The sequence below is a fragment of the Aethina tumida genome, chromosome 5, assembly GCF_024364675.1.
Source record: "Aethina tumida isolate Nest 87 chromosome 5, icAetTumi1.1, whole genome shotgun sequence".
In the NCBI taxonomy this organism is placed as follows: Eukaryota; Metazoa; Arthropoda; class Insecta; order Coleoptera; family Nitidulidae; genus Aethina; species Aethina tumida.
The window spans coordinates 18,993,775-19,010,204 of NC_065439.1; the positions used below are offsets into that span (position 1 = coordinate 18,993,775).

General features: G+C 29.7%; 1 protein-coding gene across 4 annotated transcripts in view; it reads left to right on the forward strand.

The window, feature by feature from the left end:
• Nucleotides 1-16,430, forward strand: part of LOC109601405 (uncharacterized) — a 49,689-nt gene that overhangs the window by 14,006 nt on the left and 19,253 nt on the right. For all 4 annotated transcript variants that reach the window (XM_020017648.2, XM_020017650.2, XM_020017649.2 and 1 more), the window contains exons 2-4: nucleotides 1,406-1,437; nucleotides 8,906-9,097; nucleotides 13,736-13,874. In XM_020017648.2, coding sequence (XP_019873207.1) covers nucleotides 9,049-9,097; nucleotides 13,736-13,874 — 188 coding nt within the window. In that variant the 5' untranslated portion in view covers nucleotides 1,406-1,437; nucleotides 8,906-9,048. The remainder of the gene's footprint in view (nucleotides 1-1,405; nucleotides 1,438-8,905; nucleotides 9,098-13,735; nucleotides 13,875-16,430) is intronic.

Here is a 16,430-nt window from a genome sequence, read left to right on the forward strand (position 1 = left end):
TTTATTGCTATCCCCCAAATTTTTGGGAATTGGGGGCTTCTAATACATCAATTAAAAAGTCTCTTCATCCTCTATTGAATATTATTATTGTTTTCACATTTATTAAAAAAAATTGCCCTAAAAATAACATAAATTATAATCAAAATCAGTCACTATAATACACTACAAACTTAAACAGTAATTCAGTTGAGTTCTTGATAATGGAATGTCATTAATTATTGCTGTAATATAATAAAGATATTTTTGATTATAATAGTCATAAAATGTATCGATTCAAAGTAAATTTTGTCAGTTCAATAATTTATCACAATATGTTCTTTCTGGTTTGCATGTCCATTATAAATAATTTTTGTTTCATACTTAATTACATATTAATTTAAATAATATACTTAATGTAACAGCAAAATGGAATAAATTCATTAGTTTTAATTGTGAAGCTTTTAGATGAGGAAACGAGGCATTGCAAAGAACAAATTTTATTGAACCGTCTTCGAGTGATAGTTACAACTTTACAATCTTTAAATGGAAATTAATACTTGAGTTAAAAAGAGTTTTTATCTTCTGCTGGAATATATTGTTAATTTCAATTATATTACAAAAATTAATATTAAAAATAACTTAAGATTATAATCAAAATAAATAACTACTAAGCACTAAAAAGAGTGATTGATTTTAATTATATTTATTACAATATATCAATATTAAGTATCTTTTGTATTATAATGGATATAAAATTTAAAAAATTAAACTTGTTAATTCAATCATTTGTTATAACATTTTGTTTGTTGTTAAACAATAAAAAACACAGTTGTGCAATTTACAGTTTATTTTAATAACGTACTTTATGGTATAAATTCACAATTATCAGAATAGCCAAAGGGAATAATTTTATTTTAATTATTGGATACACTCATAAAATATTTCTAAATTTTATATTATCATGCTTTCGAATATTTAAATATGAAATAGGGGCTTATGATTCATCATTTATAATCCCTTCATTCTTTATTCAAATATGTTATTAATACCAAATTTATTGTACAACTTCACATTAAAAATAAACTGAAATCTCATTTATCGTTTTAAAATTTATAGTAAAATTAATATTAAAAAAATAAAATTATAATTATTGTTTTCAAATTTATTGCAAAATATAAGACTAAAAAATAAAATAAAATCATAATTACTGTTTTTGATTTAATTGCACAATTTAAAATATTATGTCCAATAACTAAAATACAAAAGTTATTGCATAGATAAAATTTGTAACGTATTTATATTTTAATTTAAAAATGAAAATATTATTAAAATATTTTATTACAAAATAGATATGTAAACTTTTATGTTTATTAATAAAAACTATTTTAGGGACAATATTAAAATTGTTTTTTTATTACTATTTCAGACACTATGTGAACATGTGAAAACTGGCGTGTGGTAAGTGATGTACACTAACAATATTTACGAGCCCTAGACAACATCCATTATCCCACAAAAATAATTCTTGCATGCAACCCTCCCGAGACGCCGTACGAACTAAAGAAAGAAATTCCCGACGCGTAAATCCCGCAGGATATTGGCCGGAGCCGCTCCGTGCACGTCCATCAAAACATAGTTTTCTAACGCTGCACCGGACACGGATAATGGCACGTCGGATACGCGGATTGCCATTGATTGGTCATTTCGTACCTGATGATATTAAATTTGCGCACGAACTGCCCCGTAAATTGTAATGGATTATGAATGATGAATACAGGGAACAGATGCAGAGATTAGCGGGATCGCGCTGTCACGTCCGTGAATTATTATTCGATGCTGTTAAGTCGTATAAACGAACTTCGATGCTGATCAATATTCATTATTGTCAGGTCGGGTTGTTTGATTGCGAAGATTAATGTGCAACAATAACATTAAGATTTGATTGCGATACGTGAATTTAATACATTTATCTCGACTGTTGTTATTAATGTAAACAGATATCAATGAATCTGATAGCTTTTATCATTCGATTTTTACAGTTGTAACACAATGAAGATTTGTAAATTGCATTTTAATGTTCGTACATTTTTATTATAATTAAAATATGTTATAAAACAAAACAAATTTTGCGACTTATTCAATAGAAATTTCAGTATCCTATATAAGACATAGAAATAAAAATATGGAAGTCTATATTGGAGCAGCCATATGTCTATGATTGCTATTCTAACCTAACATGGAATCGAACAGGATTTTTTTCATTAAAAATTATTAAATGCAACTCGGACTTTCGGGGAGAAATTTGAATGTATTATAAAAGAAACAGAAATAAAAACATTGAAGTAACTATTGTAACAGTCGTACATCGATGATTGATAATATAATCTAACCTAAATTTAGAATCTAACAGGATTTTTTCTATTAAAAAAATTACTAAACTTATTATATTTTATAATAAACTTATCAATTCTCTTATCTACAATAATATTTATCTTATATATAAAATTCTCGTGTCACAGTTTTCGTTCCCATACTCCTCCGAAACGGCTTGACCGATTCTCATGAAATTTTGTGAGCGTATTGAGTAGGTCTGAGAATCGGCCAAAATCTATTTTTCATCCCCCTAAATGTTAGGGGTAGTCCACCCCTAAATTTTTTTTTTATTTTTTAGACAAAATTTTTAGTTTATATTTTTTTATGATACAACATACAAAAATACATACAATCCTAAATTTTTACCCTTCTACGATCAACCATTATCAGGATTTCTTCGACGATATATTGGGTATCCGTCGACATTTGTGACCGTATCATTGGTAAAATCTTTAGGGAAATTTTTAGTACATTTTCCATTTGCCATGCAAGGCGATGAACTATTAAGAGTACCACATGGACCATGAATCATGTTTGTTGTAACATTAATAATAATAACAAAACAACGTTTGCCGGGTCAGCTAGTTATATATGTACAAACACATCAATAAATAATTTGTCATTTTATTAATGAAGCTAATCTTAGATAAAACTCTGCAGCAAAAGATATTGATTATAAATCCTAATTCAAATACCTAATGCTACTGAACTATACCTAATAAAAAACAAAGAAAAAAACACAACAAAAGTGATAATATTACACAATTAAATAATAATATTCGTTGAGTGCATATTCCCAAATAAAGTTAAGCAGCAAAAACCATTAAGTTCCTTTTCAACACAAACTTAACGGCAGTCCCTGCTTTACTCAATCGAGGATCTTCCTGCAATCTTAAGAAGAGAACATTCATTTTTTAGTACACCAGTAAAATGTCCCCGTCATTAAATGCACACGTGGACAAGTCACTGATGTTCCAAACCATGGATAAAAAGGCTCCGCATATTCCGGAATATTAAAAGGGGTCGATAAAATTTTAATTAAAATCGCATGCACACTTTCAAAACTTGACCGTGACATTACATTAATGTCTGTTTCCGCAAATTTAAAATTCACATCTGCAATGCAAAATTTTCACCAAAACTTTTGATAATGATCGAAAATTAAATTGAACCAGTCTGGATAATTTTCAGTTTTGTTGTAATAAACCATTGAAAATAGGACCAGACTCGTTATGTGTACAAATTGGAATAATTTTAGTTTATGATATTTGCTTTTAGAGAAGTAAATTGTAACGTGACTTCGACATAAATTCATTTCGTCTCAAGGTCTAACACGAAGGGAATTTAATCAATTATGAGTATTGGTATTTGATAAGGTTAGCTGTTTGATGTTGTAATTAACTTATTATTTGTTTGGTTAAAACCGAGTGTAAACAACATTATTTGTAGGTCAGTTATTCATTAATTATTAATAACAATACCACAAAAATACACAAATATAATTGAATTTATTGCTATTTTTAGAACTGGCGAATGCGCCGACCACAAAATAATAAAAAGTTAATAAGAATAAAAAAATAATTAAGTTCGTTCCAGTTATTGCTGGGGATGTGTATTTATAACAAAGTAATTTCTGCGAAGTGGCCGTAGGTTAACCTTCGCCACCGGAGATGTTTCTCATTAAATCGGGATCTTTTAGTGCTTCACAACGCGAATAAGTTAATCTTGGAGCTTCGAATTGGGATGATGCAAAGTGAAACGGTTTACCCGACGGTATTGGAATATTACTCACCTGAGCTTTGTAGTGGTGTATTGATTGTAGTGTTAATTGGACACGATTGTTGGTTGTTTTGAACAATTTGTGGAGGGTTTGTATATTGGGACAAGGTAATTCAAATAGATGTTTGCTCAGAATTATGCTATTTGGGACGTACATATTCAATTTTTTTCTTTTACCTAATTAATTTTTATTTTTAAATTTTCAGTATATATAGACTATCGCTCATATGTGGAACATCGAATTCATCATTAAGTATCTAAACATTTTATAAAACATAATAACGAAGAACTTCCTATTAAAATTAAGACCTCATCTGTGAAGAGCACTTTAAAAGGAACCAATTTTTCAGTATCATATTCTATAAAAGTATTTCCTTTTATCAAGATTTGAATATATGTAAAGCATTTTTTAATAAAAAACAAATAAAAATACATCAAAGTAAATTTCATAAATAAAAAAATTATCTTTTAATATATTATATAATACATAATTTAATAAAAATTCTATTTATCAAAGTATTTATATTTAAATTTAAATTAGTAATTATATTCAAACAAAATTAAACTTCAGTTGTTATATACTCAAAAATACTTACCACAAAATATTCGTTCTTTTCCCATAATCGAAAAAAAAAATGTATACTTTTGGCCTCAGAGCCTAAATCAAGTAAATAAAAGATGGCACACTTCACAGCACTTCACTTCGAATCAATTGATTCTTCACAAGTGAAAAATGTCGAAGCTGTTCCGTCGTTTTATAAATGCAAATTCTTATCTCTTGTTTGTGTTTGCAATCGTACGCTTTCAGGAACGTCTTTATCATTCCTGACGTATGGTAACGAAACCAAACTCCTGTTGATTATCGTTATTGTAATAAAACACGGCTCCTCGTTGATTTTCTTATAAACACACACACTCTCACACACACAAAGGGGTTTATTTTTGTCAAGTGTAAATTCCGATTTAATTCCCAGATCAATAGGGCTTAACAAGGATTATACCTTTTCTCGAAACTTTCGTCTCATTTTAAAGTTAACAGAAAAGGCATTAAAACTTTCGCCGGACTCATAAAACGGGGACTGGGAATTTGAAATTGAAAATTTCATTCCCAAACGCACCCATTAGTAACTTCTAATGATTTACATTATATGACGACGAAAGTAATTCGTTTAATCCGAAAGAGTAACGCATCCCAGTTATCGGTTTAATTCATTTGAAATTTTTCAAGAGCATAAATACGAATAATTGCTTAGAGCTCCGGTGGGAAATTACGTGCCAGTTCGACGGCCCATTTTCACATCCCCTCAAATAAGCTCAAGCTTATTCACTGTAAAACTACACACCGTTTACTGGTTGGAGGTTTCATTACAATAAAATGTTACGGTAACCTTATTAAAAATCTGCAATTTTGCGATACGCGTACAATTGGGTCGATGGTTTTGTTATTAACTTTTAATTCGGGCCACCGATGATGTTGGAATATTTGGGTCACGATGGGATTACTTTTGCGATTCGTTATGGCGATTCAATTTAGCCTAATCGGAAATTCTTTAGTGGTGAATTAATATCAAATTGAATTAGTCGATGACATTCTTATTGCATTATCGCTCTGTTCTTGTTTCTGAGGAGTTCGTTTAGTTTTCGGTTTTTTTTTAGTTAATTGCATTTTATGAATTAGTGTCTTTCGAGTTAGTTTGAGATGAGTTTCGTGGCTAGAAAGAAATAAGAAATAGTTAATGGAATTACTCGCTGTTTCCTCTTACAAACATATATAATACACCTATTTTCTCACAGTTGGCGACACAATTAACTCACCAAATTATGAAACTGTACTGTATAAATTATCCATCTAAATACAGGTCTAATTTACTTTTGTGATACATAACAAAAGAACTCTTCTTGTATGAATACCAACTACAAAAAGATATATTTTCTGTGACGACAGCCAATTATAATTTTGGTTGAGTCAAAAGAAGGTAGTGTTAAAATTAGAAACTAATTACTAAATAAACATATCAAAGACACAAATCAAGCACCCAGATATAATTGAGTCTATTAAACCCTTTTATTACCTTGCTGTGAAACAAAAGGAGTTGCACTTTAAGTACCACTTTAGCACGGAGACAAATTTTCGTATCTCCGTTTTGTTCGACGATTCGTAATAAATACTTAAGCTTATGTGTCATTGATTTTCGTCGGCCACGGAATTGAATGGCACAAACTTTAAAGCCAGGGTGATAAATTACATTCAATGGGATCAGAACCTTCCTCAGGTTAATCTCAATAATCTTGTACGTCGTGACTTGTTTGGTACGGACGTGATAACGTGTTATTATGAGGCGTGACTTCACGAAATCATTTCGTCGTTAAATGGCTTAATCGAATTATATGCTTTTCTTGCCTCCTCCAGAAATATATGCTGGATTATAAAATTAGCACTAAATTCATATTATGTTCCATAGAGGGCGTCAATATTCATACGCGTGAATTATGCAACCAGGTTTACATAATTTCTCATTAATTATTAAATAGAAGACCGAAATGTAAATTTTAAAATGTAATGGAAGGTTAATGTATTCGGATAGGTGTTTCCCCTTACAAGTCGTTATTATGCGAATGGTAAATAGAACACACGACCAGAATTTGAAATAAATTCACTATGACACGTCTATTTTTATAAACACTGCAACTGGTGCTATATAAATATTCTTCCGGAATAAAATATGAGGATTCGAAGAAACATAAAACCCGGTTGATAAATTGCTTTCAAGAGATTGCAGCCCCTCGTTGAATAAAAATAATCTTGTCCAAGTCATTGTGTTAAATGCCATTAAAACACGTAAACTATATCACAATTTCTATAAGTAAACAAATATAACTTGTTACGTAAAAACAATTGGAATGTAAAAATATCGTATTGGTATCAGTGAACAGTGCTGTCGCCGCAGTCTGACAAAAATGTAAACAAACCGACATAAAGGATGGATTTGCTGACACGTCGATGTTATTGTGGCTCGCCATGAAAGAATTTAATCAGTATTATTTAAATGTAAATCGTACGTGTTGCGCCATAATTACAAATGTATCACACCTAAATCGATGCTTTCGTTTCACTAACATAAACAAATGCTTGTCTAGTAAATTTATTCTTTTAGGATAATTATCATACAACATAAAAGTCATTTTGTTGCCAGTAGAAATAAAAACCGAGGTAAATATAAAGAAAGGAGAAGATTTGATTAAACGGTTGCTAGACAAAAAGCTTTTATAGTAGTCACGTCTCATGATGTAGCATGAAATGCCAAACAAGTTAAGACGGCACGTAATCTCTGAGATTAGCCCAAGAAAAGGTCCTGCTTCCTTCAAATAAAATTTATTACGTCCGGTTTGGGTTCGTCCCCAACAATTTAGGGGGTGAAAATCAATGCGACACCAGCTTAAGTATTTACTAGGGTGCGGAGATTTGCCAGAAATATTTTTGCTACATCAAATGTAACGAAAACTAGTCTATTGTCATGCGTACTCTCCTTAATTTCATTCTTATCGATTCAGCGTAGCGAAATATCCTTGTTCTTCATCTAAAATTCACACGTCGGTCTTGTTTGCGTTCGGCAACATTTCCATTTACCAGACATGTAAATCCCAAACACTAAAACCTAATCAGTTTCCCGAACCAAGTGAATTTTATATAATATAAGTTGGTTGGGTTGCATACGTTATGATCGGGAACGTGCCGCCATCTTTAAGACAGTAGCTAGTGTTATTATCCTAAATTTAAATGTCAGTTCTTAATATAAATTAATTAGGTTAATTTATGCTGCGACAAAACGTTAAAAAATTGCCACAACACAGTAAAAATAAAGGTCGCGTTTTGCGGAGGCAAATTTCACCTTTAAATATCACTAGAAAATATTTTAGTTTAGTTTAATGAGTGCTCGAATGAAGAAATAATTACTGGTAGAGCGGGAATACACAGCAACTGCATTTATAATGTTTATTCCCTTCGCATAAAAGCCAGCGTAAGACCTCGTGTATAATTTAGTCGTAAAATTGTTTTGCACCCCGGATAAAAGTCCTAGTTAAAGCTTCATTTGAATACGTTCACTAAGCACCCATATTAAAACCATACCGTTTGAGCTTAATTGACGGTTTGCATCGCGATCCAAAATTTAACGCATCCCCGACGAATAACGGCAATTAAATTCATCTGCTTGTAATTACGTTCGGCCACACCGACGACTTAATCACGATTACCCGGACTAAGGTATCGGACGCGAGCGCGGGCCCGGAAAAAAACTGTATCAATTCCCACAACGCGGCCACCGTAAATTAATTAACCCTGCATTAAAATCGTTTACTCCGGCAACGCAATCTAGGACGCATTACTCACGCCTAATTTCTGCTTTTAGTTTTTTCCGCCCGGGGGCGGCGATAAAATGTTTAATCCGCGGACTATTTTCGGAGCGGGGGTGCCAGTTGCTTCAGTCCACATTAATTAAGGCATTTTTTAATAATTCAGGCCCGACGGTGTTCACAACCGCCATTAAATATTATTCGGACGCGTGTGTGAGTACGGAGTCGGCATGGAATTTTAATGGGGTTTCCTGTAAACAAAGCGTGTACTAAGAGGGTTTTCGGTGAGTGAGGCGCGAGGCGGCAAAATTAATTTGTCTCCCGGTTTAGTGCACCGTCTGAGTGCTGGTAAAATTGCTTGCGTAATTGAATTTCGGGCAATAAAAATGCGCCATAAAATATTTTGTGTCTGATTTTGCAGATTTTACGGTGGCGAAGTCGGGGTGAGGGAGGATGGTGGTGTCGGAGTGCGGGCTGTGGTGTTCCTCAAGGTTTGTGACGTGAGGAGGGCCCCCAGCAACGCCGCCATGTTTGGGGCAAATCCAGATTCGACGTGCATCTAATATGTTCTTATTGGCTGCTGGGATACTGCTACTCAGTACTGGATTAGCAGGTAAGCTCCATCAAAAACCCTATTTATTTATTGTCGAAATCATTCTGAATAAATATTACACAGAAAACATAATTTGAAGGAAAGTATCAAATAAAATAAAATCACCCTCTTTTAAGTCTGATTTTGAGCATATTTACTTTATATTGTATCTCTCAAAATACTTTTATATAGTTAATTATTTTCAAGTCGGAGTATTTTAAAAAATCCCCTGTTAAAAAAGTCGATTTATTTTTTCTTTTGCTCGTTATCCTCAAAGGCAACTGTCAAGTAAAGGAATTCTTTGTTTTATTTTTTGATGACCTGTACTGTGTAGAGTGTTCTTCAATGTGCAGGAGAAGTGTGAATTCAATGTAGCAACTGAATAAACCTTTATTTTCAATAGAGAACTTGACACAGTTGCTTTTTTTATTAAAGTGCTGTTCTCAGAATTCAAATACACATTGTATATTGTAGGAAGCTTTTTGTAACACGTGACTTTGAGAAGTCGTGTAAATGTAATCGCAAACAAATTACTCGTTTTAAAACTAATAAGATTTAGTTTCTTGTGACTACTTTAAAATTGTCAACAGCATTTGTATGCAACAACATTATTAAATTACGCTTTAAAATAAGTAAGTTTTTTAGATAATATTGGTTTATTTTAATGAAAATTACTATACCAACAAATAAATTACATTGTGTGTTGAAACAAAAAGGGGACAATTAATTTTATTAAAGTTATAAAAGCCTAACAAAGTTTTGCTTCTAATTACACTTAAATTATTATAAATATAAACATAACATTTTTAAAATACCAATCTTATCATCTAGAAAAATAATTTACTAAACGTGAATTGAACAAAACGAATACCATTCATAAATGACACCATATTGAACAAAAGAAAATAATATCCTCAAGATTCAGTCAAGGAGAGCTTCGTTTTAAATTATGTCCCGCTCAATCTAAAGAATCTTTAGCAATGCAGACCAAGTGTGAATGAACAAACTTATTATTTCTAACCGAGGACTTGACACAGTTCCTTTATCAACACCCGGTTCAAAGAACAAACAAACTAAATATAAGGGTCATTAATTCCGACATGTTTGTGCAAGGGCTTTAATTTACTTTGTGTTCTTATTTACAACGCGGTGTTTGTTTGGTTGCCTATTGTTAAATGATGGAACGCACTGACATCTATTAGAATCTAGCATGACTGCGTAATTGTGTGTCGACTTAAGTAAAAAATTATTAAAAAAAAAATGTGATATAAACTAACTTTAGTTCAGATCCGGCTACGGTTAACCACGACACTCATAAATCTTGTGAAACGTCTGCGTAAATAAGTCGAACAAGAAATGTGAATCCGACTTGTGTAAGGAAACTAAATATAAGGGGTCATTAATTCCGTTATGTTGTTTGTTCAAGGGCTTTAACTTAAATTGTGTTCTTATTTACAACTTGTTGTTTATTTGGTTGCCCACTACTAAATAAAATATCGCATGTTAACTTAATTAAAAAACACACATAGCAAATAATTTTTGGGAATCTTGGAAAAGGATGGGTTCACCAACAACTGATTTGTCAAAGTTTTTATTAAAATGTGTTTTGTGTTTTTATATAATACAGTGTTTGTTGAGTTGCCTATTATTAAATAATATAACGTGCTGACATCTATTAGAAAATAGCACATAAGTAATCGCATGTTAACCTTAGTAAAAAAAATAATTAGAAAATTATAATTTTAAATTAACATTAGAAACAATCAGACTTTGGTTAACCACGATACGCATAAATCTTGTGGAACGTCTACGTAAATAAATCGAACAAAAAACGTGAATCCGACTCTCAGTATCACTCTACTCCAACGTATAAAAAGCCTCAATTACATTTGAATAAAAAACTGTAAAGCGAAGGAAAGAACGTTTAAAAGAAAAAAACAGGACAAACAAATGATCGGATAAAATGTTCGATACATAAATTCTCGATTCGCATCTAACTCGATTTGTTCGTGCACACTTTTGTTTCGAGTCATTGAAAATATCGCAGTTTGATGTAATCTGCCTTCGGTGCTCCGAGCTTCCGGTACGTTGTTTTCGTAAACCCGACATTTAGTTAGAAGAGGCCCGTTTATAGCTACTTAGGGCTCATTATTTCCGCTGAAAATCCTCGACTGTCTGGTCGAAAGGAAGGTTTTAATTTTTAACGGGGTGAACAACATTAAGGAGCCCTCTTAATGTACACCGTCTGCACAAACTTACCGATTCCAATTAAGCGACACAATCTCTTTGGATTGTGAGCGGAATTTTCAACGGTATCATTAAAGTTTCAGCACCGCAAACGGATTGTTCTACATTCCAAAAATGCAGTTGAACACAACAAACAGGCCATTTCGGTGAATTATGCCGACAGGAATTATTTGTGGATGAATGCGGAGTGAAAGTTTCCCCTAAAATGTTCCTAATAGTTCTAATCAATGACTTTATCAATAGATGTAAGTGTGGGACGTATGGAAAAGGTGTAACTTATTGTAGAAAACATAATTTTTGACATTTAATGCTACTAATAGTGTCATTTATGGCTTTTCGTGTCAGTAAGAATAGAACTGTCTATTGATTGTTTAGTTGTTACTTATCAAAAAAACATTTAATATACTTGCGCATAATTGTTGCAGATCTTAATCAATTTCTTTTATAATGTAAGTTAATGGGTAACAATTATCGAATGTCTAAAAATATATATACCTATAATTTGCATGCATAATTAGGCTATAAGTTAAAATTATTAAAAATATCATTATGAACCTTATCTTAAAAAAAATAAAAACAGCATAATTCAACATATAATTCATGCAAAAAATAACCTATATTCACGTAAGATTTTATGTAAATGAAATTTTATTTAATTAATATTATAATCAAGCCAAATTATGGATTATAATGTGTCTGCAATACTAATTAATTACCATAAATAGGACGATAATAAAACTGTAAGCGTTGATTGAAATACGCAATTAGTCTGAGTAGTAAATTATATAAGTTGGAAACAATGCAGATGTCCCCGTAGCTTATGGTTGGAAGTTAAATTAATGAAGGGTATTAACGTGGGATAGATGTTAAACCGTGTTAAAGATAATTTAAGGGAATTTTAGATAATTTTTACCTTTATGGCATTAAGAAAGGTAATATGAGATACAATTATTTTAAAGATAAAAGATAAATTCATTTATCATCATTACACAGGTCACCAAAGTAATTTTTTGTGTTTGAAAACAAAGAGCTGGAATGTGCTGAAACTTTTTATTTTATGACCTTTCATTGCTCTCTGTGAATTCAATTTGAATATTTACTAGCTCTTTTACTTATTTTAAAATTTAATTTATAAATGAAATGAAGGTTCTGCTTATGCTTAATTGATATGTGATCGTAGAGAAAAAGATTAAAATAAGTCATTAAAAATTATACAAATTAGACAATTTTTTATGTAAATTTCCGCAATTTTTTATGTAAACTTACACTAAAATCGACAAATTTAAACCTTATGATCAAATAACCTATAGTAATTAACTGACCAAATTACTCAATGACTTTATAACCAAATTAAGTTATATAATGACCAAATTACCTTATGACCAAATTACCTTATAACCAAATTACCTTATGATCAAATTACCTTATGATCAAATTACCTTATGACCAAATTACCTTATGACCAAATTACCTTATGACCAAATTACCTTATGACCAAATTACCTTATGACCAAATTACCATGAGAAATTTGAGTAATTTAAGAATTAGGAGAAACTACATATTTAGTAATTTTTTACAAATTTAATAAGTAAATTATTACTAATTACAAAAAAATGTAAAAATCAGTATGAATGTAAAAAAAAAAATAGTAAAACCCCGTAAAATCACTAAAAATATCAAATGTAATTAAAAACCCAAATAAATTATTAAAGCGTAAAAATTTTCTACAATCCCAGAAAGTTACTAAAAACCTATAAATTTGATCAAATGACCAAATCACTTAACAAACCAATTGTATTGTTGAAATTATTATACAAGTACAATTTTTAAAACGATAATATAAATGGCAAAATTAAATTAATCTTAACCTTTTTAAACATTAAATATCTCAAAAACAAGATTTAGTGACTCTTGGCCTCTAATAGTAATTTTATTTATAATTGTACTCATGTATATGCGCATTCGCCATTATTCAAACACATCATCATAAATATTTATTATTTAAACCATATTGAAATAAATATGTTAACATCTGTATGTACATATTTTTTCATCTGTTTGAGAGGTGTTCGAAGTTAATTTAATCCCCTCAATTTATTACATCAGCATACTGCCAAGTTTTTTGTGGCACATATTCAATTTTAGTGCCTCGGACACCCCACAATTGAATATTTACATCCACACACACACTCCCTCCGATTTATAATACGTCCGCCAGCCGACTCTTTCCATTGCCTTTCACCTCTGCAATTCAGACGAGCGGAATACGAAACGTGCCCGTTAAGTACCACAAATTTATTCACCCGTTCCCATCATTTCCATAGCCTATCGATCTGCGTGTAGTTGAGGTATCGACACATCATTTTTTTTTTCTCTCTTTTGCTTCCTCACAGTGTTTTTGCGTGTTGCAGGTTCGATGCCCGGAGGTCCCGGCGTTCCCGAGAACATAACTGTCACGTTTTTGAACCCGACGTCGGTCAAAGTGTCGTGGGCCACTTCCCACGAGAATGCCGACAAGTACGACGTCACGTACAAACCGACAGATGCCAGGTAAATTACAAATTTCCCTCGCAATCGTTTGTTTCGTCAACATATTCATATTAATTCAATAAAACGTTCATTCTGTTTCGGACGCCCATTTCAATTATTAACCCATCCGTAATTTATTATTGACTGGTGGTTTATTTTAAAATAAATGCATAATGTGATCATAAATTACTTTCTGTCACGCTGGTGTTCAAGGTAATGTCATTAAGTCTATTTCATGTGATTAAAATTTGAGACCAATAAATGAAGCAATAATTTATCTCAATTTTGTTTAGTATTTGAAGTTAATCACACAACAATTGAATACTGAGAAAAAACAGCTGCAAAATTGGAAATAGAATTTTTATGTTCCTTTTCCTTGGTGTCTAACTAATAACGGAGATGGATAAAGTAAAAAGCAATTAACTTTTTAACTTCGTTTTTTGTTTAGTATATTTTCATGTGCATGTGGAGAAGCCTGAAAATGTATTAGAATTATTTATTTACTGATTTTAAATGGGTTATGAATGATATATAAAAGTAAATGAATTTTTTTTGTACTTAATAAAAAATAAATTAATGGTCTAAAATATTTTCGTGTTGGTGAATTCAAAAGTAGATACTATTTGGCGCATTCACCATTATTTAAATGTGTACTGCAGACACAATATTTGCTGTACAAAATTAATTTTACTGATACAACTGTGATATTCAAATATTATTAAGGGTTATTGTTACCTGTATGATTTTTTTAATAGTATTACAACGTTTATTTTAACAAAAAATATTACGATAATTAAACAAATAACTAATCTCGTTGTTTGTCAAATTGTTTGTTTAAAAATCAGTGATTTAAATTAAGAAAAAGCAAAAAGAAAGAACAGAAAAAATATAAAAAATATTTTAATCAAAAAATATAAAAAAATTCCATAAATAAATATTGATAAATTTATAAAAAATGACTACAAGTTTCAATTCATCTTAAATATATCATTATTTAAAATTAAACTGTAAATTAAAAATTATTGTTTCGTAAATTTTATGTAAAAGAAAATTTAACTATGATTTGTGTTTCCAGATCCTATTGTAATAGGAATTAAATGTATTATTTTCTAACAATATGATGTTCGTCCATAATTTAAAAAATATTCCACAGTTTAAATAAAAGCACAAAATACTATTATTAATTTGTTACTTATTGATATTTAAATGATTTCGAAATAATATAATTTAATGAAGTAAACCAATGAAACGTTTTATATGAATTAAATAAAGTAAATAAACTAAAATATGAAAATTATATATTATTCATTCATAAATTGAGAAATTGTTTACGTCAAATAAAATTATCTTAATTTTATAAATTCTGTATGTGTATGTATGTGATTGTATATGTAAATTACATTCGTCCTCATATAAAATTAAACTGCGAATTAAATATAATTCTTTGTGTTTGTTAACCTCTCATTAATATTGATGGAAGGGTAAAATAAATTTTAATGTTATAATTGTATTAGTCAAATATTATGGTAAGAGAAAGTGAGAGTAATATTTTACATAAAATAATTAAAAATATAAAAAAATATTCCATGCGTAATGGAATAACTAATTAAATAAGTTTAATTTTCCACAATAATTCTACATAGAATCTACAAATAGTCTTATTTCATCGTTCATAATTTAAAAACAAAAATCTTAAACTGGATTATAGAATACGAGAATTAATTTGTTGGTTAATTAGTTATTGGTATTTAAATGAAATAATATAGTAGGTTGAAGTAAAATTAAAAAAAAACTATGAATAAGAACAATCTTATTATTAAATTTATAAATTTAATATTATATACATCTTTGTAAAAATTTAACTAATCTTAATGTTGTAAATTACCAATTGTATTATATGTACTGATGTGCATTCACCATTCTTTTAAATATCAAATAATTTAAACTATAGTTATTCTATTATAGTGGTTAAAAACTATAGTTATATTATTAAATTTATAAATTTAATATTATAGACATCTTTGTAACAAATTAACTCATCTTAATGTTGTAAATTACCAATTTTATTATATGCACTGATTCGCATTCACCATTCTTTTAAATATCAAATAATTTAAACTATAGTTATTCTATTATAGTGGTTAAAAACTATAGTTATATTATTAAATTTATAAATTTAATATTATAGACATCTTTATAACAAATTAACTCATCTTAATGTTGTAAATTACCAATTTTATTATATGTACTGATTCGCATTCACCATTCTTTTAAATATCAAATAATAAAAAGTATAATTGATATTAACTGATACGGTAAAGTTAATATAGTCGTATAAAGACGTCAACTATTTTATTATGCATAAAATAAAAATATAAAAAAATAAACGAGAATTGTGAAATAAATTAACCATAATTTATATGAATTATTTTGCACGATAATAATATGAAATTAACTTATTATATAGATAATTATTTTAAGAAAATATTGTCGTTAAAGAAAAATTAACATACAATTTTTAAATAATAAACGGTAATTGTAAATACCAATAAAGTAAATGAGTTATTCACATAATTG